The 24,575-nt window shown below is 41.9% G+C and overlaps 1 protein-coding gene and 1 long non-coding RNA gene across 3 annotated transcripts in view; one reads left to right on the top strand and one right to left on the bottom strand.

Annotated features, from left to right (window-relative positions):
* The window catches only part of LOC147014080 (integrin alpha-9-like), a 91,196-nt gene that overhangs the window by 15,609 nt on the left and 51,012 nt on the right, over window positions 1-24,575 (bottom strand). For both annotated transcript variants that reach the window (XM_085851735.1, XM_085851733.1), the window contains exons 13-23: window positions 23,509-23,554; window positions 22,908-23,095; window positions 22,609-22,766; window positions 22,281-22,439; window positions 20,289-20,365; window positions 19,498-19,654; window positions 19,116-19,202; window positions 14,610-14,689; window positions 14,408-14,497; window positions 11,875-11,983; window positions 10,611-10,718 (exon numbers count right to left, since the gene is read on the bottom strand). In XM_085851735.1, the coding sequence (XP_085707861.1) occupies window positions 10,611-10,718; window positions 11,875-11,983; window positions 14,408-14,497; window positions 14,610-14,689; window positions 19,116-19,202; window positions 19,498-19,654; window positions 20,289-20,365; window positions 22,281-22,439; window positions 22,609-22,766; window positions 22,908-23,095; window positions 23,509-23,554 (1,259 nt within the window). The remainder of the gene's footprint in view (window positions 1-10,610; window positions 10,719-11,874; window positions 11,984-14,407; window positions 14,498-14,609; window positions 14,690-19,115; window positions 19,203-19,497; window positions 19,655-20,288; window positions 20,366-22,280; window positions 22,440-22,608; window positions 22,767-22,907; window positions 23,096-23,508; window positions 23,555-24,575) is intronic.
* The window catches only part of LOC147014081 (uncharacterized), a 111,511-nt gene that overhangs the window by 45,971 nt on the left and 40,965 nt on the right, over window positions 1-24,575 (top strand). The window lies entirely within an intron of this gene.

Raw genomic sequence — 24,575 nt, 5'->3', positions numbered from 1 at the left:
ACAACGTTTCAACAAGAGAAGGTAATCTCGTTTGATGCTGGTTTCATACAAATCGAATAAGGATTGACTGAGTTATGCCGAAAACCGCATATTTTTCAAGGGCGTGACCCCCCCCCCCGACATTTTACCCCAACCGGTGACATGTGTTATGACGTCATTGTGTCACAAGATTGGGCATTAAATTCTGAACATTTTGGTGCTGGGTTCATGTAAAGAGGACAAGAATTGACCGCGTTATGACAAAAAACGCATATTTTTCAAGGTCGTGACCCCCCTGACCTTTGACCCCTAAGCGGTAACAAGAGTATGGGCGTCATTGTGTCATATTGCATATCACAAGATGAGGCATTGAATTCTGAACATGTTGGCGTTAGTTGCATGCAAATTGAATAAAAATTGACCGTGTTATCATAAAAAGACGATTTTGACCTTTTCGTGACCTTGACCTTGACCTTTGACCCGAACGATCCCAAAATCTAATCGAATGCTTCCTGGCTAATAACCAATCATCCCACCAAATTTCATGCAATTCGGTTTAATACTTTTTGAGTTATACGAATCACAAGATTACAAATAAATAAATAAATAAATAAATAAATACACGCCGACCAAAACATAACCTTTCGCAGAATGCGAAGGTAATAATAACAAAAACGATCTTATAATGGTTCATCTTCCTCTCTCACACATGTGGTACTCTTTACTGTATCATAATGCACTACTCTTCTGCTATTTCAACAGACTGCTCTCATTTTGACCTCTCCTTCATTCCTTGCCTAAAAAAATCCAACTGTTACAGCGCTTCTTCTATCCATTCTCTGAATTCGCCTTTATTGCATCCATGAAGAATTGTGTTAAATCGCATCTCTTTCCTAAAACTGTAAAAAAAACCCCCAGTTTTCTATGAATGTTCACTTTCCATCAACCATTCTTTTTTTTCAACTGCCCTCTCACTCATTTAAAGTGCCAATTCACCCCTCTCACCCCTCACTCTCACTCTCAAAGCAACCATCTCACTCTTGTCACTCCAAGCCTCCCTCTCACCTCTCTCAAAAATTCCCCCCTCACCTTTGTCCCACCTTTCATCCCCCTCACTCATCCTTCTCAAAGTTTCCCCCTTCTCATCCACAAAGCTGCCTCCTTCCACTGCCCTCTCACCTCCATCACTTCACTCCACTCCACCTCCTCAAATCCTCAACTGCCTCCTTCCCCTCTCTTATCCCCCCTCTCCCCCAGCACCACAGAGCCTTTTCTCCTCCTCATCCGGCCCCTCCCCGAGCCATTCTGCAATCCCCCACACTCTTTCAACTACCCTCCTTACCTCACCTCCTCGTCCCTGTCCTACCCTCCCCCTCCCCCCTCCCCCTGCACGCAAAGCCTCCTCCCCTACCTCTTCATTAAAAGTGAGGACCTCAAATATCCGGGGCCTTCGCTCAAACCTTTCAGATCTTTCCATACAGGTTGCCACTAACAAACCAGACATAATCTGCCTAACAGAAACTTTCCTCCCCCAAGATGTGTCTGACTCCCAAGTATTTCTCGCTGGTTACTCCCTCCTCTGGTATGACAGACCTGAGCCTCGTCCTGGTGGAGGAGTTGCTCTCTTCATCAAAGACTCTATTCCTCACTCTTCATGCTCTGTCCTCACTCCCCCACACCCCCAGGAATACCTCTGGCTACGGCTTCCCTCCACTCCCACCTCATGTTTATATGTGTACTGTATCGTCCACCTAACAGTGATGACTCCATCTACACCTCACTATCCGAAAACATGGACCATCTTCTATCTTCTAATCCAAACTCTCTCTTCCTCTTATGTGGCGACTTCAATTGTCATCATGCCAGTTGGCTAGGTGTGGGTACCTCTCTCACCTGTCATGGCACCTCAGCAAAAGCTTTCTGCGACTCATTGGGACTGACTCAATCGGTCAATTTCCTGACCCGGATCTCAACCAATTGTATTCCATCTCTTCTGGATCTGATTTTGACAAATTTCCCTGACAATATCTGCCGCTCTTCCTCCGCTCCAATCGGTTCTTCTGACCACGTCCTTGTGAAAGTGGACATCTCTCTGGCTATTATCAGAGAACCACCTCACCGCCATCGAGTCTGGCATTTCACTCAAGCCGACTGGCAGGGTCTGCAAGCAGCCATCAAACTTATAGACTGGTCTCCTATCGCTACTTTCTCCAACATCAACTCATCCTGAGAATTCTTTCAAAGAAACTTGCTCTCCCTCATGCACAGATTTATCCCCTCTCGTGTTCAGTTGTCCTACCCTTCCTCCCGCCCTTGGTTTACTGAAGCTTGTGGCGAGGCAGTTGTCCTGAAACAACTTGCCTTTGCCTCATGGAAAGCAAACCCAACCGAGGGCAATCTCAGTTCCTTCCATAAAGCTCAGAACAAGTGTGTATCTACCCTCAGGAGAGCCAGTAAACATCTTTCTAATCTCAAGTCTGAACTCTCAAACCTCTCTCCCTCCTCAAAATCCTGGTGGCGTCTAATCAAATCTGTTTCTGGTGTATGTTCCCCCTCCATCCCCTCCCTTACCTCAAATGGCCGCACTGCTGATACCGCACGTGAAAAAGCAGAATGCCTAAACTCGGTGTTTGCAGCTAAATCTTGTGTCCAAAACCCATTGCTTTCTCTACCCACCTTACACAGTCGTACCCAACTGTCCCTGGACTCTGTGTCCTTTTATCCTACAAGGTGGAGAGCTTGCTGTCAAGCCTCCACTCAGATTCTGCAACCGGCCCAGATGGCATCAGCCCACGTGTCCTCAAAGCCTGCTCTTCTGCTCTTGCTCACCCTCTCTCTGTTCTATTCACCCTCTCATTTGCTCAAGGTCATCTGCCATCTGCTTGGAAATCTGCAAACATCACTGCCCTGCATAAAAAAATGTGCAAAAACAGATCCCTGCAACGACAGACCAATCAGCCTTCTCCCAATCATCAGCAAGGTTATGGAATCCATCATCGCTTCAGACATCAAATCCTTCCTCTTCTCCAATGGCTTGATTTCCGATCATCAATTTGGTTTCAGACCAGGTCACTCTACCCTGGATATGCTGCTTCTGCTCTCCCAACAATGGATGGAGGTCCTCAATGCCAGACAGGAAATCCGAGCCATATCCCTGGACATATCATGTGCTTTTGACAGTCTGGCACCCTGCCCTGCTCACCAAACTCTCTTCCCATGGTATCCAAGGCCATCTCCACTCATGGCTCGCAGACTTCCTCACATGTCGCAGTCAACATGTGGCCCTACATGGAGTTCTTTCATCCCCTCTTCCTGTCCAGGCTGGAGTTCCTCAAGATAGTGTTCTGGGCCCTGTTCTTTTTCTGGTTTTCATCAATGATCTCTCCAACTCTCTGGAAAATCCTCTATATCTCTTTGCTGATGACTCCACCCTCTGCCGTACCATCTGTCATCCCTCAGACCGGCAAGCAGCAGCTTCTTCGCTCTCTGCAGATCTGGATAAAATCACAAACTGGTCCAACACGTGGAACATGTCTTTCAATCCGGACAAATCTCACACTCTTACTCTGTCTCTCCGAAAGGACCATTTGGAAAACCCACCCATCCACTTTCTCAACAATACTCTGGAAGAAGTCCTTTCTTTCAAGCCTCTGGGTCTCACTTTCTGCCATGACCTTTCCTGGGAAAGCCACATTTCAAACCTCGCCTCCAAAGTCAGTCGCCGACTGGGAAGCCTCCGTCGTGCAAAGTCTTTCCTCTGCCCTCCTGACCACTTACAAAGCTTTTGTCTGTAGCCTGATGGAGTACTGCTTTCCCCTTTGGGCTGGTGCTCCTCCCTCCCCCTTTCTCGGCTTCACGCTGTAGAAACCAAGGCATTTAGGATCATCGGCATCTCCCACAATGAGGCTGAGTTTTTGGGTTTCTCACTCTCTCACTGCAGGCTCGTCGGTGGTCTTTCTGTCTTCTACCGTCTCCTCTCCAGCCTCCCCCCCTGCTCTCTCTGCGATTTGTCCCCACCACATTTCCTCAGGGCGCTCAAGGTCCGCCAACAACCCCCTTCTGGTAAAACTACCAAAATCACGAATCACTGCTCACACCTTCACTCTTTCATTCCTCTTTTTTTTCCCGCCTTTGGAATAAACTCCCTCACTCTATTCTTTCCCATTCTTCTCTCCAGGCTTTCAAAACAGCTGTTCACCACCACCTCTTATCATCCCCCATCCAAATCCTCGATCTTTTCTACCCCCGATAATCCACCCAAGCCCACTTCCTTCAAATTCCCTGCTTTCCTTCCTGAAAGTCCCTGTAATGTCCATCTTCTATTCCCCATGTTCCCCGTCCCATCCCTCTCCCTTCCACAGATCTCCAATGTCTCTGTTCCCCACTATTTTGTCCCTCCCACTCCCGCCCCTCTTGTCTCATGCCCCCTTGATGTGCGTTATGTGTTAGCTCTCACACGAGCCTCGACAAGGTATACAAAACAAAACAAAAAAGTAGATGGGGGGAGGAAAGGGCGAGGGGGGGGGGGTCCAAATGGTCCTTTCGGAGAGACAGAGTAAGAGTGTGAGATTTGTCCGGATTGAAAGACATGCTCCACGTGTTGGACCAGTTTATGATTTTATCCAGATCTGCAGAGAGCGAAGAAGCTGCTGCTTGCCGGTCTGAGGGATGACAGATGGTACGGCAGAGGGTGGATTCATCGGGAAATAAATTAAGATGATTTCCCAGAGGGTTGGAGAGATCATTGATGAAAATTCAAAACATTCCATTGGGTAAATCTCGGTTGCAAGTGTTGCACTATCTGCACTTATAACGTGCAAAGATTGTACAAGGTTGTACACACTATTTGTGTACAACCTTGTTTTGAAAATTATTTTCTCGTCAGTTTGGATTAATTTGAAATAACTTTTACTGAATTTTTTTTCTCTCCGGGAAGCATTACCGTGTTTCAGGGTGGGGACAGACAGACAGCATCTGGCACTCCGGCTATTATATATACCTAGCAGGGGACCTGCGGAACATCTGCGCAATGTAAAATGTGACTTCAAGTCCTCAACTCCCACCCCTCACAAACCACAAGTCATCAACCCTCCCTCCCAAACCCCAAGTCCTCAACCTCCCCTCCCAAGCCCCAAGTCCTCAATCACCCTCTGCCAACAGCAAGGCTTCTATCTCCTCCCCCACCCATACCCCCATCCACCCCCTCTCATCAACCCACACCAACACCCCCCCCCCCACAACAAAACACAGGAACCATGATTGAAACAGCAACAGCATGGCTATTTACTTATTAAATACACACATTAAGTCACTTGTTCTCTGAGTGATTTGAGTTGCCCTGATTGAAAGTGCCTTAGTCCACACAGATAGGATAGATTGTGTTTGGGATGATTAGCATCTGCACGGATAGCACCTACTCGGGCTTGAAGTGCAATTTGGGTGTGAGGGAGTACCAGCACACGTTACATAGCCTGCTCAGACATCCAATCGAAGTACAATCGTGCCTGCCTCAGAGACTTGCTTCATACACATTGTTAAAAGTAAATGACAGAGGTTTTCTTGAAATGTCATGATATTCCCAAAATTACTTGGACAAAGACCCTTATGATGACATGGGTTTTCTGGTGTGGTCTCTGGTCAATTTTTTTAAAGAGAAAATCGTTGGAAACAGACGGCTGCCTCAATCATTCTCAAAAATATATAAGAATTTGAAGCAAAAATGTGTTCACTGCCTATGCGCATAATGTAATCCATCGTGGTTATATGGTTATATCGCTTGGAAAGATTCCAATTGCACTTACCTCCCCCTCCCATAGGCCTGAAGAATGAGGCCTACAACTTCAAAAAGCCTATGACACCTATCATCTCCAACCTTTCGATATAATGAATGATCCTTTTAACAGTCCCATTGGTATTTTTAACAGTCCCAACAGTCCCATTACACTGAAGGGAAAACTTATTGGAATGGCATGGCAATCGTGAATATTCACAGCTCCGAAGAAGTCTTTTGCTTCGCATTTGACCAACATGGCGGCCGAATGACATCTTTAATGGGTGGAGGGAATGTTACACACAAACGGATGGATGAACCAACATAATATTATATCGAAAGGGTCGTCTCAAAATCCAAAATCATCATACTTAACAGCAGAGATATTGCAGCATATTAATTAGCAGGAAAAGAACATTCGGGATCGATCGAGGCAGTGGTCATATTAGATTATAAACCACCGGAGTTAAAAATTTTTTTGCCCGATTGAAGAAATCATAATTTTTCCATTGGTTTGGATCAATGTGAAGCAACTTTTATTTATTTATATATATATATATATATATATATATATATATATATATATATATATATATACATACATACATATATTCTTCTTCTTCTTCTTTCGGCTGCTCCCGTTAGGGGTCGCCACAGCGGATCATCCGTATGATCCGCACAGTGATTTGGCACATGTTTTACGCCGGATGCCCTTCCTGACGCAACCCTGGTCGCATCTTACGACACACAGGGATATGGTACACCTATTTTTAACCGGGGTATACACCGGCCCAGTATACTGGTACTCATTTCGCCGACCTCGGAAGGATGACAGGCTGAGTTAACCCCCTGGTGTATTAATTCAGTGGCTCAACGGGGCTTGAACTCAGGACCTTTTGTATCCCAAGCCGCTGCCCTAACCACTGCGCCAACACACCAGGCTATATATACATACATATATATATATATATATATATATATATATATATATATATATATATATATATATATATTTTTCTCTCCGAGGAGCGTTCTTATATTCTAGGGTGGGACAGACAGACAGCATTTGCTTATTATGCATACATTACATATATACATGTATTTTTATATTGTTGCGGTGATGGAAAAAGATCCCCATGCATTCAGAGATACGTATTAGATCCCAGAGTCAGTTATATCTTTAATTTATATCCTCAGAATGTATTTCCTTCCCGTTGTTTCGAGGGATGAGGGATAAATGTGTTGTGTGAGCTCAGCCAGGTCTTTCACCTTCATCTCACTTACAATCCACGCTCCATCCACCATCACCTCCAGTATTCCATGCCCCACCATGCTGTGCTCCTCGCCCCAAACCTTTAATTCTCCGTAACTTCTTCACCCTTTGTACTGTGATTCCCTGTAGTGCCCTCTCTTTCCCATGATTCTCAAACCCATCAACCCCAATGGGAAACCTCCCTTGCTTAAATTAAAATCACTAGTTCATTCCTCTATCTCACATCCTTCGTCATTCCATATTCCAACATCTACCTCACACCCTCCCCTTAGAAACTAACCCCCACTTTTCATTCAACATCTGAAACCTTCACCCTTTCACCACCGAATCACCGTCTCTCGTACATCCTGCATAGTACGAATAAATTCTCCAGTTTGTGCAAATGACTGACAAATTGGATAAATCCCCTTTCTTTTCTTCTTTACACAAACCCTTCATTAAAAACACACATTACATGAACATTACAGAATCACTCGCTCACAGCACACGCATGTGGAAAGTACCGATTCATCCAGAAAGGATAGTGTCCCATCGGTTGTTGGTTGCTTTATGCAGCCTTCTTTTTCTGGAAAAGCATGGGGTTAATTTATTGAAATCCTAGCCATCTGGGATATTTCATTTTGTGAGAGCTGATTGGTTATTCCCTCAAATTACAGATGAGAGACATCATTTTTGATGGGCTTTACACTAGTTAGCTCGCCTGTTCGAAGAACAGAGAGCTATAGCGATACCCCGGCGTGAGCGTGAGCGTCAAAATCAGCGTGAGCGTGAAAGTGTTAAAATTTTTGGTGCAAGTTATTTTTTCCTTTCTAATGTTTTTATCTAACACACTATTTTTTATACGCCCGATATATATATATATATATATATATATATATATATATATATATATATATATATATATATATATATATATATATGTATATGTGTATATGTATATGTATATATATATATATATATATATATATATATATATATATATATATATATATATATATATATATATATATATATGTCGGGGCGTATTATGTGTCCTCCGTCCGTCTGTCTGTGTCTGTCTGTGTCTGTCTGTCTGTCCGTCCATTCCTGTCCGCACTCAAACTCCCAAAGTTTTAAACTTTCACGTTTCATATTTGGTACATAAGTACAGACTGTGGAGACGGTATGTTGTGACATACGTTCGTCATCTGAAGTGGTTGCCATGGCAACCAGGATGCTGTTTTCCATCCGTTCCTCTCCGCACTCTAACTCCCAAAGTTTTCAACTTTTACATTTCATATTTGGTACATAGGTACACACTGTGGAGACGGTGTGTCATGACATATGGTTGTCATCTAAAGTGGTTACCATGGCAACCAGGATGCTGTTTTCCATGTTGTAGCACAATTCTGTATATACGTTCTTGTTCGGGCGTATGTTGTGCTCACTTGCGCTCTTATTACTGATTACAATATACAAATACATATATTGCTTTAAAATTATTTGGATCAGACCACTGCAATGCTTTATAAAAAATAATAATTATTAGACGACTCTTTTAAAAACGATAAATGTATAAACAGGCGAGCATTGGGTGGCCTTGACACCAACTCTAGTATATATATATATATATATATATATATATATATATATATATATATATATATATATATATATATATATATATATATATATATATATATATATATATATATATACTAGTGTAAAGCCCATCAAAAATGATGCCCCCCCCCTCCATCACCACCATCGCAGCACAGTTGTTCAAGAATAGAACTCACAGGCTTGTGGGTTTACCTTTCATTTATAAAGAAAAGTATGATTATTTTAGACATATATTTACTATCAAAGTGATCACGGAATTTCAAATGGCAAATAAAATTTTTCTATTTTTGCAAGTTGTGCTTTATCAGATTTGATCAGTTGCTTAATAAATGATGTTGATGGAAAAAAAAAAAACAAGTGAAATCCTTCAATACAGCGCGTGTGGTGAATCAAATGAGTACAGTAATGTTAAAATATGCAATTTATGCTTTTTCAGTTGAAAAACAATTAAAAAGCGTACTTAATATTTGAAATGTAAAAATCTTGTTATTATTGTGATAAGCTCCTTTATATATAACAGAAGGAATTAAATCGTTCGATACAGCATGGCTGGAAGCCACAAAAGGATGATTGTAAGTAAATTTCAACTACTAATGCATGACGAAACACTTGTTTATGGCTCATATTAAAGAGAATGATGGCATAAGAAGAACTTAGCTTTCTGCGTTCGGCGCGAAATGCCATGGTGGACGGAAATGACATCTTTTGTTCGTTTGTTCGTACGTGAGGGGAGTGTTTCTTCGTTTTTTTCCGTCAAGCAATAAATTAAATGGTTTTCACATATATAACACATTCGTTTCACAAATTTCCATTGAAATACTCGGGTATTTCCGTCAATTGTCGCCATTTCCGTCGAGGTTACGCACTGCATCTACCGGACGGCCGTCATTGGCTGTCTTGAGGCACGTGGGGGGTGGGGGGACATCGGACCCACCGGAGACGTGGTAGACGATGCCGGGGACATTTCAAACTCGGTGCAATTGTATACAGCGCACGCGCTGTAAAAAGATCTACTGTATTTCAGAAGTTCCTTTATAGTTTAGATAAATGATGTTGCGAGCTGAAAAGTGAGCCAAGCTGTGCCATTTCGGTCATTTCGGAGCCGAGCCGAGCTTTGCCGTGTTGTGCCAGATAATTCTGAGCCGTGACAAACTGTTTCGTGCCATGAGAAGTGACATGAAATGACGGACCATCCGAGTCATACCAGACAGCTCTGAGCTGAGCCTTGCCGTGTGCTGGATCATGCCGAACCATGCCATCACATGCCTTGCTGTGTGCCGCACTGAGCCGTGGCATGCCGACAGTTCTGAGCCGTGCCTTGTCTGGCTGTGTGCCGCACCATGCCATGACTGACAGATTTGAGCTGTGCCTTGTCATGACATGATGTGATGTGTGCCGGTTCGTGCTGTGCCGTGCAGTGACGTTCCGAGATGGGCCAAGCAGTGACATTCTGAGATGGGCCAACCAGTTACATGACATGCCATAGAATATACATCATGGGCTTGTGGATGTACTTTTGTTTCATTAAGAAAAGTATTATTATTTTAGAAATGTATTTATTATCAAAGTGATAACTGAATTTCAAATAATTGAGCAGTATGTGTGTGTGTGTGTGTATACATATATATATATATATATATATATATATATATATATATATATATATATATATATATATATATATATATATATGAAGAAAAAGGCGCATCCAAAGGACATGGACGATGATCAACCCTGCGAGTTTGGTACCAAACAAGCAAGAGCAGACCGAGCCTCAGGCAATGGCTCATTCACTATTCCAACGGACTTTCCTCAGAGCTGATTCAGGGTGACCCCAAACCCGCAAAGTACCACTAAAAGTTATGAATTGTAAACACAAAGTACTATTTCAGTGATGCCATTTTCATCCATTGGGTAGAGCACGCTTACAGATCAGTTCAGTTTGAGTAAACCCATGTCTTTGGTCTATGTGCATGTCTGCAATACCTCTGCTTGCCCAACTGACACGGCATTGGGCCCGTCAGACCTGAGTCGATATGGTAGCTGCAACTCTAGTTGAGACCTGGGAGCCAAACTTTTACCTAGGTTGATCACCTGAGCAGGAATGAAATAACAGGGCACAGAGATCAGAGGGTTAGATTAAAAATAAGAGGAAAAAACAAAAGTCAAAAGTTTGAATCATGGCATAAATGGGAGAAAATGTAAGATAAGTCCTCTTGATTCTATGATAAACCCAAAACCACATCGTTTCAATTCCCAAATCCATACTTTCAACCCAGAAAAAAAAAATCCGATGAACATCTGCTCAGCACTTTTCTCACCAAACCTGAAGCATGTAAACCTTAATCTTTCTGTCGTTCTCTTTTTAGGGTTTTAAATTATCCCCCCCCCCCACGCAGATGCAGCTTCACCAAAATTAACAAGTCAGTCACCAAGTCAACAAGTGGAAGCATTTTAAACAATTGATAACAATTCAGTCTGTTTGACATTCCCACCGAACTACATACATGCATGATTCTTCTGGTATCCCAAACTTAAATCCCACATATAATGTAGACCAAGTCTTGCTGATGAAGAGCTAGTGTCAATCTGCATTGGTGAACAGGAAGAACGATAGATGGAATCAACAGGATGTTGATTGAGGTATGCTAACCGCCATGTGAATCTAGATTCTAGAAGGTAACGTTTCAGATGTTAACCTTCATCGGAGAAAAAGAGGGTAAAACGAAAGGTTACTCTTTTTACTCTGATGAAGGACCAACACCTGAAACGTCAACTTCTTCTTGCTTCCCACGGTGGTTAGCATACCTCAGTTAACGTACTGTTGTTTTCATCCATTAGTAAATCCCACATATCCCTGTCATCAATTGTATCCTTTTGTCCTTGTAATTCATATAGCTGATGCTCCTCATGTCCTTGTCCTAGTTATGATGAATGTAAAAGTCCTTCATGATCCTTAAATCAGTGCCCCAAAATAGAGGCAAATTGAAACTATTCTCAGATAGTGGACAAAATCTCTGGCTGAACAGGATCTAGGTTTGCCTTCTTATTGGCAGGTTGACCCTGCACATGTCTGAACCAGCGATGCCATCGTATTGAACGGTCTTCTTATCCTGATTCTGAGTGGCTTAATTTTCTAAGTAATTTCTAGCAAATCAATATCAATGCATATATGGCTCAGAATGAGGCCTTTTTTGGTGTTCATCACAATCAATCGTTATCCCAATCCTGCCAGTCCACAATGCCACACCTTGAAAATGAAATTCACTGTCTGGATGGGGCAATCAAAGTCAGGGTGTTCTTCCAGACCATTTTCCACATTTTCATCTCCATAGGAGAATGATGGCGGATCAGCAGTTCTGCGTGGGAAGAAATGAGTAGTTAAATGTCCAGAAACCCACAGTATAGCAAAAATATCCATAATATCTATGTTTGTGATGCACTTTCGTTCTCAGACTCAGTGGCCCATATATTAATATGATATTTGTTCATTTAATGAAGACAAATAATTGAAATTAGGATAAAATAGTCATCTTAATTCAATCCGTGAGACATTCATGATAGACAAGACACTTGCAAAACAAATACAATGGTCATTCAAAAAGTTCTGTGAACGAGATACTCACGATCTACCATGAAACACCAACGTTTTGTTAGTTTTCAACATATAAGTTTATATAATTAGATTTTAAACATACAAGTTTATATAATTAGGTTTTCAACATACTGTATGTTTTCTTCCATTTTGACCCGTGTGACTCTCAGTCCTCACCCCCATGGGACATGAACGGGGTGGGGGGGGGGGTGGTCAAATCCAAAAAAAAGTCGTTACATATTCATTTCATGTGTCTGCCAATGTTAATTGCATATACAAAGTTTCATTAAGGAATGTTTAAAAATGTGACCGTAATTAAATTTTGGGGGATTTGACCTTTTGACCCCGTCCATTGGGTCAGGGCCAAAAATGATACTGCTTTTGCACCTTCGTGCTGTGTCTTGATCATAACTATCAAACTTGGTTAATTTATGCACAACCATTTAGGAGGTGATAGCATGGTGGAAGCCTGGTGTTGGCTTAGTGGTTAGGGTGGTGGCTTGGGATCCTAGGGTCCTGAGTTCAAGCCCCGTTGCCACTGAATTAAAATACACCAGGAGGTTGACTCAGCCTGTCATCCTTCCGAGGTCGGCAAAATGAGCACCAGTGTACTGGTAAGGGGACACTGCATCAGTGGCATAGCTGTGTCCCAACCAATGATGCAACCAGCAGCCACACACAGACACAGACAGACAGACAGACAGACAGACAGACAGACAGACAGACAGACAGAGAGAGAGAGAGAGAGAGAGAGAGAGAGAGAGAGAGAGAGAGAGAGAGAGAGAGAGAGAGAGAGAGAGAGAGATGGAAGAACAGACCGATGGAAGAACAGACCGATGGACGGATGATGGAGACAATTACAATATCTCCCCATTTTTTGATTTTTTTCAAAAATCGTGGGATAATGAATGAGACTTTTAAGTAAAAGTACCATTTGGCTTATCGAATATTTGTTTTTAAAGGTATTTGGTTTATCGAGATTTTAACGTACGCGTATGGATGAAGAGGATGAGGACGGATGAGGAACAACACAATATGGAACGAAATATGTTTTGTACTACAAACAAAGATAGAAAGACAAATAAATAGGTCAGAGAACAAACCAAAACTCAAGATATCTTACAAGTTATCATACTGTTATGAATTTGCCGCCCGTTAGTGTTTATAGGGAGTGAAAGTTAAAAGGTTTAACTGCTCTTCTCATCCCTATTAAATTTCAACAAAGTTACATTCTTAGAATGAAATGTGTCATAATGTCGTTAAGGGTATCATCATCAATTACAACTCCGAACTTGTAATATCACGTTAGAAAAGACAAAGGACACAAATTCAAATGCATCATTTAACGTGTTGGTCTAAATGCTACAAATTCAAGGCAAGAATTATTGTTTCCTCCGATGTAAGTTTGCTCTGAGTTTGCCATGAGCACATGAGTCAGCAAGGGGGATGGGTATGTGAGAAATCCTGAGAACTGAGCCACAGTGCCCCTGGGGCAGGAAACTGATGGAGTCAGTCTGTGCAATGTCCTCCATCGCTATAACCTCCTTTCTGTGGATATATTTTATCCCCAGCACTGGCATTCAACTGTGCAGGCCTGCGCTGAATGGGTGGCTGAGACATGCCAGCTTGGATGCTTTTGGATAGAGACAATTTGGCTCTCCATGAGAGGGAATACCAGGATGTGATCAGTACAGTTTTCCTTTAAATACGATCATCGATGGGGCTGTGCCAAAAGCTTAGCTTGTAATTCTATTCTTTTTCAAACACTCAGAGATACAACAGTTTCTCTGATTGGAATTTGGGATTCCCAAGGTGTGACCTTGCATTTCATCCCAGTTAACAGGCTGAACTTGGAAGCTTTTTCACCAAAAGAAACACAAAAAAAACTTTGGAATGATGGAAAACTAAATGAAGTGGCTGGAGGTGAGGGTTGGGCCAAGTGGCAATGGAAGAGCTGAGGATTGGTTAGATCGAGAGGAATTAAATACGAGGGGAAGGGGTGGGGGGATGAAGAGATTGAGAAGTGAGCAAATAGTTTAAATGCCAGAAAGTGGGGAAAAGGATCTTGGTATGAAGAGGAAGAAGTAAAAGAGGAATGCAACAGATGGACTTGATGTGTGTGCGTGTGCGAGATATGTGAGTGACAAGCCAACAGGTCAAAGAGTGAGTGGACAAGACGAGCACGCACCCTTGGATGGTCATGTCCACCAGAAAGAATACAGGTGTGGACAGGTGAAGGAGGTTGTCACTCATAGTCTCATTATATTCAATGCTGTGGCTGTGGAAAAGTAACATCATTTATTATTATTGTTATTATTACTATTATTATTATTATTATTATTATTATTATTATTATTAAATACTTGAGTGCAATTATAGTATCTCATCACCTTCTCGCTTGCACTTCAAACCCCAGGGTGTTCTGGTAACCGGATAAGTGGCTGGTGTCAAAGAGCAGCCGGAAGTCTCGCTGAGGGGTGACCAGGAGGAAGACATTCCGTGTAACCACAAGCACTGCAATGGGGATGTGCTATAGGATTTATGGGCCTAAACGCGCATTACTGTATCAGAGTTTCATTCTTTCTCTCCTATTATTTGCTCCCTTCTGGGTGGGTAAGCGAGTGAGTGGCATCAGAAAACTGTGTGCATAATGAAACTGAGAACAAGGCTTGATGTGCGGGCAAAGCTAATTTCCTCGGCAAATTGATGATGCTGGTGCAGCTGCTTTCGATTACATGAAGGACATACTTCTAGCATTAAAGCCCGGGAAAATACCTGCCTGAAGGTGTACGCAGGCCTCACGAATAACAACAATCCATCAACATAAACATAGGGCAAAATCACTCGTTAAATCAATCTGATTGCACCAAGAAGTTTGTGGTTTGATCAGATTATTATTATTCCATTTGTTAAACTAGAAGGGCACTCGGTAGAGCGCATACCTCCGCCATGCAATGCCTGATCCACGAGAACATATCAGGCCCATTACATTTTTGAAATATCATGCTATACAGGACTATATTGTTTTTGGTCCTATTTCTCAACGGTGAAGAATCACTTTAAAATTTAATAATTCTCATATCCAGATCCGGATTTGGATGTTCAAAAAAATCGAATCAATTCGTCCTTGTCACACACCCAAACTGTCCACCAAGTTTCGTTCGAATCCGTCCAAAACCTTTTGAGATATCGCGTTATATATCGGTTTAGCCTGATCCCTCAATGGTGAAGAATCACTCAACAAATTATCAGATGCATATCCGGATTCGAAACTTCACCAAAATTGAAGGAAGTCTTCCTTGTCACACACCCAACATGTCCACCAAGTTTCATCCGATTCGATCGACAACTTTTTGAGATATCATGCTATATATCATTTTTGGCCCTGTCTCTCAATGGTGGAGAATCAGTTTAAAAATTCCAGTTGTCAGATCCGGATCAGTTCGTTCGTCCGGTTCATTTGTTCGTTCTAATCAGTTCGTCCTTATCACACCCTGAATCTGTCCACAAAATTTCATCCGGATCCGTTCACAACTTTTTGAGGTATCCTGCACACAAACAAACAAACAAACAAACAAATGAAAAATCACTCGTAGAGTGACAACTTGGCAAAACAGCACAAAGTAGAATGGCACTTGGTAGGGCGCATACCTCTGCCAGGTGGAACAGTTTACGTTTTGTATCCCACTGACGGGCTGGATCGAAAACAAAATCCAATCTGCTTGTTCTTGTCTCATTCAACTCATCCACCTTGTTTTGTCATAAGTTATCCACATATTTTTGAGATACAGCGATATATTTAGTTTTTGGCATTATCTATCAATTTCAAAAATTAGGCTTGTGTGGACCTTTTGATCTTAAAATTAATTGGTAGTTGAATTCAGCGACCTGACATGAAAAAGCTCTTCAAATTTCAAGTAAATCAGATGAAAATGGAGGATTTTAGAAATTTTGGCCAAAATTGGCCTATTGGCCTACGTCGACCACATTCCATCTTCGACCACATTCCACCATCTTCGTTACATGTACATGTGCTTTGGCCTATGTTTACCACAAACTTAGTATGTGGTTGAATTTCGTGACCTGATATGCAAATGCTCTTCAAATTTCAAGTTAAATGGATTAAAATTGAGGATTTTAGAAATTCGGCCTATGTTGTCCCTTTGGTATATGTTGACCTCACAATTAATAGGTATTTGAATTCAGCGACCTGATATGCAAATAGTCTTCAAATTTCAAGTCAATCGGATGGAAATTGACAACTTCAGAAACAATTAAAAAATTTGGCCTATTTTGGTTTGACATTATGGCCTATGTTGACCTTTTGACCAAATGATAACCTCAAAATAATAGGTGGTTGAATTCACGGATTTGATATGCCAATACTGTTCAATCTTCAAGTCAATCGGATGAAATTTGAGGATTTTAGAAAACCTGGCTCAAATTGGCCTTTTGGCCTATGTAGACCTTTTCGGTTGAACAAATTTTACGAAACTTCAATGTGCGACCATTGCAGGGCCGGTGACATTAATCTCTGAAAATTTCAGAACAGTCGGTTGAGCGGTTTGGTCCGGAGGCGAGCAGACAAAAAAGGAATAAACCGTATCTTGCCAAAAGGTGACCACGTGTGACTTCTTTAAGGTCACACTGAGGTGAACAGAGCTGCTATCCACCAGGAGAGACTCCTTGAGGAATATCTGCCTACGAGAAATTCCGATGAGAATCGTTCTACAGAGTAACCATGAAAAATATGCTTTTGCCTCATAACGTCACCAAATGATGTCATAATGTCTCAAGCTTGACATATCTAGAAAGCACTCATCGAGGTGTTCAATTTGAGGTACTACACGATATGGTTCCTAAAACTTGAAAATTTGACCTTGGGGTCAAATATGTTTGACCTTAGGTGCTAACCATGAAGGTCAAGGCCAATCGCCACCAAAAATTAATCAGCTGAGCGCCAGACCATGAACTATATTCCCATGAAGTTTGAAGACGATCCGATCAAAATTACTCAAAAAATAAGGGTTTCGTTGACTCCCCTGATTTGCGACAAAGTGACCTTGACCTTTGACCTTGACCTTCAAAATTTTGTGCACTGAAAGGGACCTCAATAGGCCTCTGATATGCGAAGTTACAAAAATTTCCGATGATAACTGTGCTCTGCAGAATTTTTTATACGTGATGACAGACAAACAAACAAAAAAAAAAAAAAAACATAAAGCTGACTAACATATCTTGCAAAAACTTCGTTTTGGCAAGATAACAAGCAAACAAACAAACGAAGACGATCAACACACTTGTCAAAAAAAAATCTTTTTTTTCCAAGTACCAAAGAGCCAGAAAGGGGTGAAAGAAATGTCCCGACATGGAACAACTTTGTTTCGTTCATTCGTGTTAAATGTTTCCCTGCCAAGAGCTTTCAAATGTTTCCCCTCAAACGTTTCCGTGCCACGTCCCCCTTTCCGGTTTGAGGATTAACAGCGAGATGTTGGGCCATGGTGGGTTTATTTTACTTTTGGAGTTTCATTCATCCGTGCGTTGCATCATTCCTGGTGGCATACTCATCAACGCAAGGCATTGTCTGCAAAGCACCAGGGTGAAAGCCTGTAGCCCGGCCGTTCATGTAACCCAGACTAGACAGGTCATCGAAGATTAAAATACATGAGGAACATGCGGATGGATTTGATTACACATGGGAAAAGGTCACGTAGAAAGTACAAAGAGGTCAAGGACATCACGCTTGCCATTAGGTTATACAGAGGTTTAGCTCCGTTTGTGTTTGATGCTCGAAAATGTACTCACAATTAATTTATCAATCAAGATTGTTGGGAAACATCCCATCAGAGTCCACGATTTTCATCTCCTGCTTCAAGCAGGTAAAAAAAAACTAAATGAGTGGGGACATTTTGTAAGCACTACCGCCGTAAATCTCCCAAACATTCCTCGCCCGCGTGAGCAAGCCTTCGCAGCAAATATCTATCAATCCTCCGAGGAGCAAACCACTGGGCACCGTCCTTGGCTGCCGTGTTATTCCAGCTGCTTCATCAATTTGTCGGCCGCCCACTCCTCGCGTCCCACAGCTGCTGACCACGCCGTCTTGCCACCCATTTGTGGTCCTGCGTCTAGCCAAGCCAGTTGCCACCACAAAGTGGTTAAACAGCTGTCCTGCTATATACCAGGTTGGTGGATTGACTCTGTATGCTGTGTATAAGAGGCCATGAGGTGCCAGGAGGTAAAACTCCCCCGACTTTTTACCTTCTATTTCCAACTGGAAAAGGATGTCTCCATTGTCTCACGGTTACCTTTGATCCCTTATTCTCCTGAAATAAAATTAACTATTCTCAGTTTTAGTTTCGTGATGTAATTAACCGCCATAGGTACAGTTTTTGAAAGCACCAGACTTCGGCATTGCTTGATGTAATCATTTCGAAAAATTCACCAAAGCCTCTGTACATGTGCATGATGAGAATGTTCTGGGTTGTTCGAGAAATTACTAGAAACTTCCATCCCACCGAGTTCGGTGAAGTTTTTTGAGGTTATGATGCCATCCTGTAAGCATGCCAATGCAAGAGCGAGTAACCTCATGATGTCATGTGGGGACAGTCTTGATACGTTTTATGTTTTACCAAAGCTGAACTAACAGAAATCCTTTGTGATGCGATGGCTGCCCAACCATTACGACTTTCTGGGGGGTAATGAACAGCTTTCTGCAGAGAGACATACATTCAAAACAAAAACACTGCTGCAAAGGGACTGCAGAGACTGTTGGTATTGTTAACCCAACCAGCATAGAGGTAGTAATTAAGTTTATAGTTATTCAATTGCATCCCATTGTCAAATTGATTAAATTAACGATGAAAGGAAAGAAACGGATGATATAAATGTAACTGTACCCCATTGTGAGAGTTGAGGAAGGGGTTGGTGATTGAGCAGTCAAGCAGGCCAGTCTTAATCACATGACAGCTGGTCGACTTGGCCTCCTAAAATGAACACATGAGAATGTTGATATTTTTGACGGTGAATCAAGCTTGATTACTGCTCAGAAGTCATAACATTGGCCTATTGTCTCACGCGGCTTACATCGTGAGCGTAGAGCCAGGATGATTTGAAAGCATGAACTTTTACATCACTAATTGCACAAATGCCATATTCTAGCAAAGGTTGGTGCTAGTAGTACGATGCCACAATGATTCAGCATTTATATGGAAGGAGTATATATATATATATATATATATATATATATATATATATATATGGATATACCATTCCCCTCACCTTTTCCCAAACATTGATGAAGAAGAGCATAGGTGGGAAGGAGACTAAAACATATGGCCTGTAGGCTCCATCGCCTGCATTGTAAACGGACAGATCCAGGGCCACTGAGCCAGGGACTCCCACCACAACAAACTCCCGTGGATGGGCCTCTGGGGGACTGGCACATAACACGATGCTCACCACAACATTCTTGATACGACAAGGGAAATCAGTTTTCAAAGCTCGTGGTACTTTCTCAGATCCTGCCTGTTATGACGGTGCATTTGACCATTACAATGAAGATGAACAAGAAGTCACGTTACCCAGATGCTCGCTGTACTATTATTATTTAATATAGTGCCAAATAAAACAAATTATTTCCCTTTAACTGCAGCCTTTTGACATGATGTATTAATCATCCCATGCCAGGCAAAGGATGGAAACGTTCTAAATAAGTAGATGTGAGTAGGGTACGTTGTTCCAAAGTTGGGCCATCACAGCAATCAATAGGAATATTATACACATGATTGCATGTGGGATAAGTCTGGTGTTGGCTTAGTGATCAGGGTGACTGGCCTGGAATCTTAGGGTCCTGAGTTTGAGCCCTGTTGGCTGCTGAATTAACACCAGGTAGGGTTGACAGCCTGTCATCGTTCCGAGCTGTTAGGGAAATGAGTACCAGTGTACTGGTTTTGGGGCACAGCATCAGCAGCAAAGTCGCGCCCCAACAAAATGATAGCTACCCGGCAGCCATGCTGCCATACGGAAGAAGAAGGAGGTTGCATGCGGGATGAAGTGTGAATTGCCAATACCTCGGCAAGGAGAGGCGTCCATGGAGCTGGAGGTCTGCAGCACAGTCAGATCCCCAGCAGTCCCACTCGAAGCGAGTCTGTGGACACGGCGGGCACATCGGGGCTTCGTTTTGACTCACAAACATCTTCCATAATTCCATTTCCCCAACAATCATGTTCATCTCACCACAACACCTCCCAACCCTTTCCCCTACATTTCACAATTCTTTGCTTGCTTGATGAAATAAACTGGTATTTGTCATTACGCCCCGCACACAGCAAAACACAACTTGGAAGACAGTGTGGTCCTGTCTCCACTTAGCCAACAGCACCCCAGGTCGAAAAACCAGTTAAAACCAGGACACATTTTCAACTGGTCTCTATTGGTTCTAATTGGTCTTTAACTGGTCTCTATTGGTTTCAACTGGTACCAGTTAAATTCAGTCAGAATTCCAATTTCCCAGTTGAAAAAACCAGTAGCTCATATTTGTACCAGTTAAAGTCTTACTGGTCCCAGTTGATACCAGTTACAATGTACTGGTCCCAGTTGATACCAGTTAGTTAAATACATGTATTTCAACTGGTAATATATCACTCTATTACAATTTCCATATTAAAACCAGTAAGAAACCAACTGGCTTTACTGGTACCAGTTGGCTACTGGTTTTCAACTGGTACCAGTTGACCAGTAAGCTACTGGTCTTTACTGGTTTTTTGACCTGGGACAGCATCATATATGCGAGGATCTCTGGATTGCTCCTGAGAGATCAACTGGCTATCTTCATGCCGTGGGCCTGTTCAAGCAGAATTGACCAGGGAAACAACAACAATAACAACTAAACAACAACATGTCCAAGTACAGTACTGCTAAGTTGGAGGTTCTTGGAAGTGACAAGAAGGTGATTTATGTTCTATAGTGTTCCAAGTATATATATATATATATATATATATATATATATATATATATATATATATATATATATATATATATATATATATATTTTTTTTCAATTGAAATATAATAAAGATTGTAAAAGTCGTATAAATTAATTAATTCTGGAAGTTTATCACCGTTGATGCAGCAGCTTTTACACCACCCGATCTAACACATCAAGCCTGGTGTTGGCTTAGTGGTTAGGGTGGTGGCTTGGGATCCTAGGGTCCTGTGTTCAAGCCCCGTTGGCCACTGAATTAAAATACACCAGGAGGTTGACTCAGCCTGTCATCCTTCCGAGGTCGGCAAAATGAGTACCAGTGTAATGGTAACGGGGACACTGCATCAGCGGCATAGCTGCGTCTCAACCAATGATGCAATCAGCAGCCACAGGCTGCACTCGATAGAGAGATCTAACACATTACATTAGTTATTCGTGCTTGTTGTTTGTGTCCTTTATAACATCCTTAAAAACAGTGAGTTTCCTGTTTGGAATGATTTTAATTTTATTTGACTGCCAGGAAGGCAAACAGTGTAAAAAGAAAATTCACTCCGATCTGCTCACGTGAGATCGGGAGAAATTCAGAGCCAAAGTACAATAAAACAGCAGGTTTGTTTTCCGATTAGAGTTCAAAATGTAACATTCAATTTAAATTATGTTGTTTCTCGATCATGAACTGATGTTTGCAGATGGACGGAAAGACGGACAGATATGAACCAATTACTTAACCCCGCTTTTTGCTTCGTGTGCGAGGGGTAAAAACAGTAAACCGTAAGGGAAGAATAATTCAAATTCAGGGTCGTTTTAGAATTATGAGGAATTGTTGACTGTTTGGGCAATGGATGGCACCGCTCAGTCGCCTGGTCACCCAGGAAGCTCTCGTCAAAAATCGAAATGATGGAAGCAAATCACCACTTCACTCATGCATTGAGAAGAACTCAAAATATCTTTTACTTGTTACATCATTTCAATTATTTGCCAAGAACTTCCTGGGTGACCAGACGATGGTTTTGAAAGTTTGAAAGGGTGAAAGTCTGAGCATTTGTCATTGCACTGGAATTGAAGTTGTGCCTCAAACCTCTTGCTGTACAGTGTGGTTGTGCTGAGGGTCTCTCTGCAGCACGGGGGTAAGTGATCCAAGGTCTAAGAGGGTATGTTGTGTTCGACGCTGTGGTTTCTGCTGGATTTCGTATGACAAAGATAACTTCACGGGAGAAGTTACATCCTTCACCTGATTCTGCACAACACATAAAAGGTCATATAATAAGTCAGAGGAGGATGCTGTGTGCCAAGATGTTTAAGGTGGTGTCATGGTGGTGGCTTCTTTTTTTTTGAGCTATAAAAAGAGAGAGTGAGCAAACACAAGAGACTAAATGTGTGAGGATTAGATGGTCCTTTCTCCTTACCCTGACATATACACGATGCGAAGTGCAGTGATCCTTTCCTCGTATCACCGTGGTGCTGCTTTGAAAGGTGCTTCCACCAATGGGTGAACCCAGATCAATTCTCGAATGAAGACCCACTCTGTTCCGTTCCTTCTCCGCCTCAAGCTTCCAGCTCAAAACTGCACGATGGTTATCACGTGAATAAATAGAGAAGGCTCCTTTTGAGACTGGGACACATGACCTATACGTCACCCGACATCCAAAGTTGTTCATCATCATGTTTGGGAGGATTAAGGTTCAGAAAAGTATTGCCATCTCACCAACTTTCTTGGACACCTTGTAGCCAGTATATGCGAGGCAGATCGAGACATTGAAGCAGATAGCCGGCACTGTATTTCCAGACTCCGAGGCCTCTGACGCATTAATTAATGTTCTACATGGTGGAGCTGTGAGGTTGATTCCCCGTGGAACAATGAGACGTGCAGACACAGATATGACTGGTCGAGCTCTAGGGAGATGAAATTAATTATGAAGAGGTGGAGAGAAGATACAGGAAAGTTGGCATGTCCATTGGGGCTTATGTTAAATGAAACAAAAGTCAATTTTCAAAAACTGAGAATCACTATGTCTGATCATTGTAAAATAAATTTATATCGCATGCTTATACAGGATATAAAATACAATATTCGTCCCTTTATATGATGTCAAATGTGTTCCCTATCCAATCAGAGCCCAACATGACTGCCCACATATAAATTATTGCAAGTTCCCCAAAAATTTTGGGGTTGTTTCTGTGAATATGTAAAAGGCTCATTTATTAAAATCAATCTCGACATTGAATTCATGTTTAAAAGAAATATGTACTCAGTATTAAACACAAAAAAGCATTCAATGTTAACAGCACATATTACAGACTCTAACCTGAGCAGGACTGCTGCGTCAGAGGCATATGCTCCCACAGCCACATCTGGTGGAAACAGGTGAAATGGAAACATAGCAAATACTGCAGCACCCCATGGAATAGATCGAGAGATCAAGACAAACATGCAGAGGCACATGGTCACTTCAAAACGTTCTCATTATGAGGTGCTCAATCACAATAGTCCAAGAAACAGCAATGTTTTTGATTTTTCCAATATATATGTGTGTGTGTGTGTGTGTGTGTGTGTGTGTGTGTGTGTGTGTGTGTGTGTGTGTGTGTGTGTGTGTGTGTGTGTGTGTGTGTGTGTGTGTGTGTGTGTGTATGTATATATATATATATATATATATATATATATATATATATATATATATATATATATATATATATATATATACAGGGTGTCCCAAAAAAATGTACTCAATCTTTAAATGATAATAAATGCATTGTTTATTGACTTAGAAACAAGATTAATGGTTAAATGTATAAATGCATGTTTACAAATGTTCAAACTGAAGACCAACACGTTTCAAACACAGCCGATAACGTGGACCAATGGATTCAACAGTGTTACGAATCATTTCATTTGGAACTGCAAGACATTGTCTTTCAATTTCCTCTTTCAGCTCATCGACTGTTGCTGGTTTTGAGCCGTAAACCTTATCTTTGAGATATCCCCATAAAAAGAAGTCCATTGGAGTGAGGTCTGGGGAACACGCAGGGAATTCAACACTACCTCTTCGTCCAATCCATCTGTTCGGAAAAGTTGCTTCGAGATAGGCCCTTACATCACGGTGGTAGTGGGGAGGTGCTCCATCTTGCTGAAAGTAAATCTCTTCGTCACCAAATATCTCTTCGACACGTGGACTGACGGATTCCTGCAGCAAGTCAAAGTAAACATCCCCAGTGACAGTTTGGTCAAAAAAGAATGGCCCAAGGATGCCCAATGCTGATATCCCACACCACACAGTAACCCCTGGTAAGTTTAAATGGTATTCCATATAATAGTAACATGCGGATTTTCAGGAGCCCAGTAGGTGCAATTGTGTATGTTAATTGAGCCATTTAA

The sequence above is a fragment of the Eptatretus burgeri genome, chromosome 13, assembly GCF_056783735.1.
Source record: "Eptatretus burgeri isolate ZD-2024b chromosome 13, Ebu_testis_v1, whole genome shotgun sequence".
NCBI classification, from domain to species: domain Eukaryota; kingdom Metazoa; phylum Chordata; class Myxini; order Myxiniformes; family Myxinidae; genus Eptatretus; species Eptatretus burgeri.
This window is presented reverse-complemented; position numbering and strand designations above follow the sequence as displayed.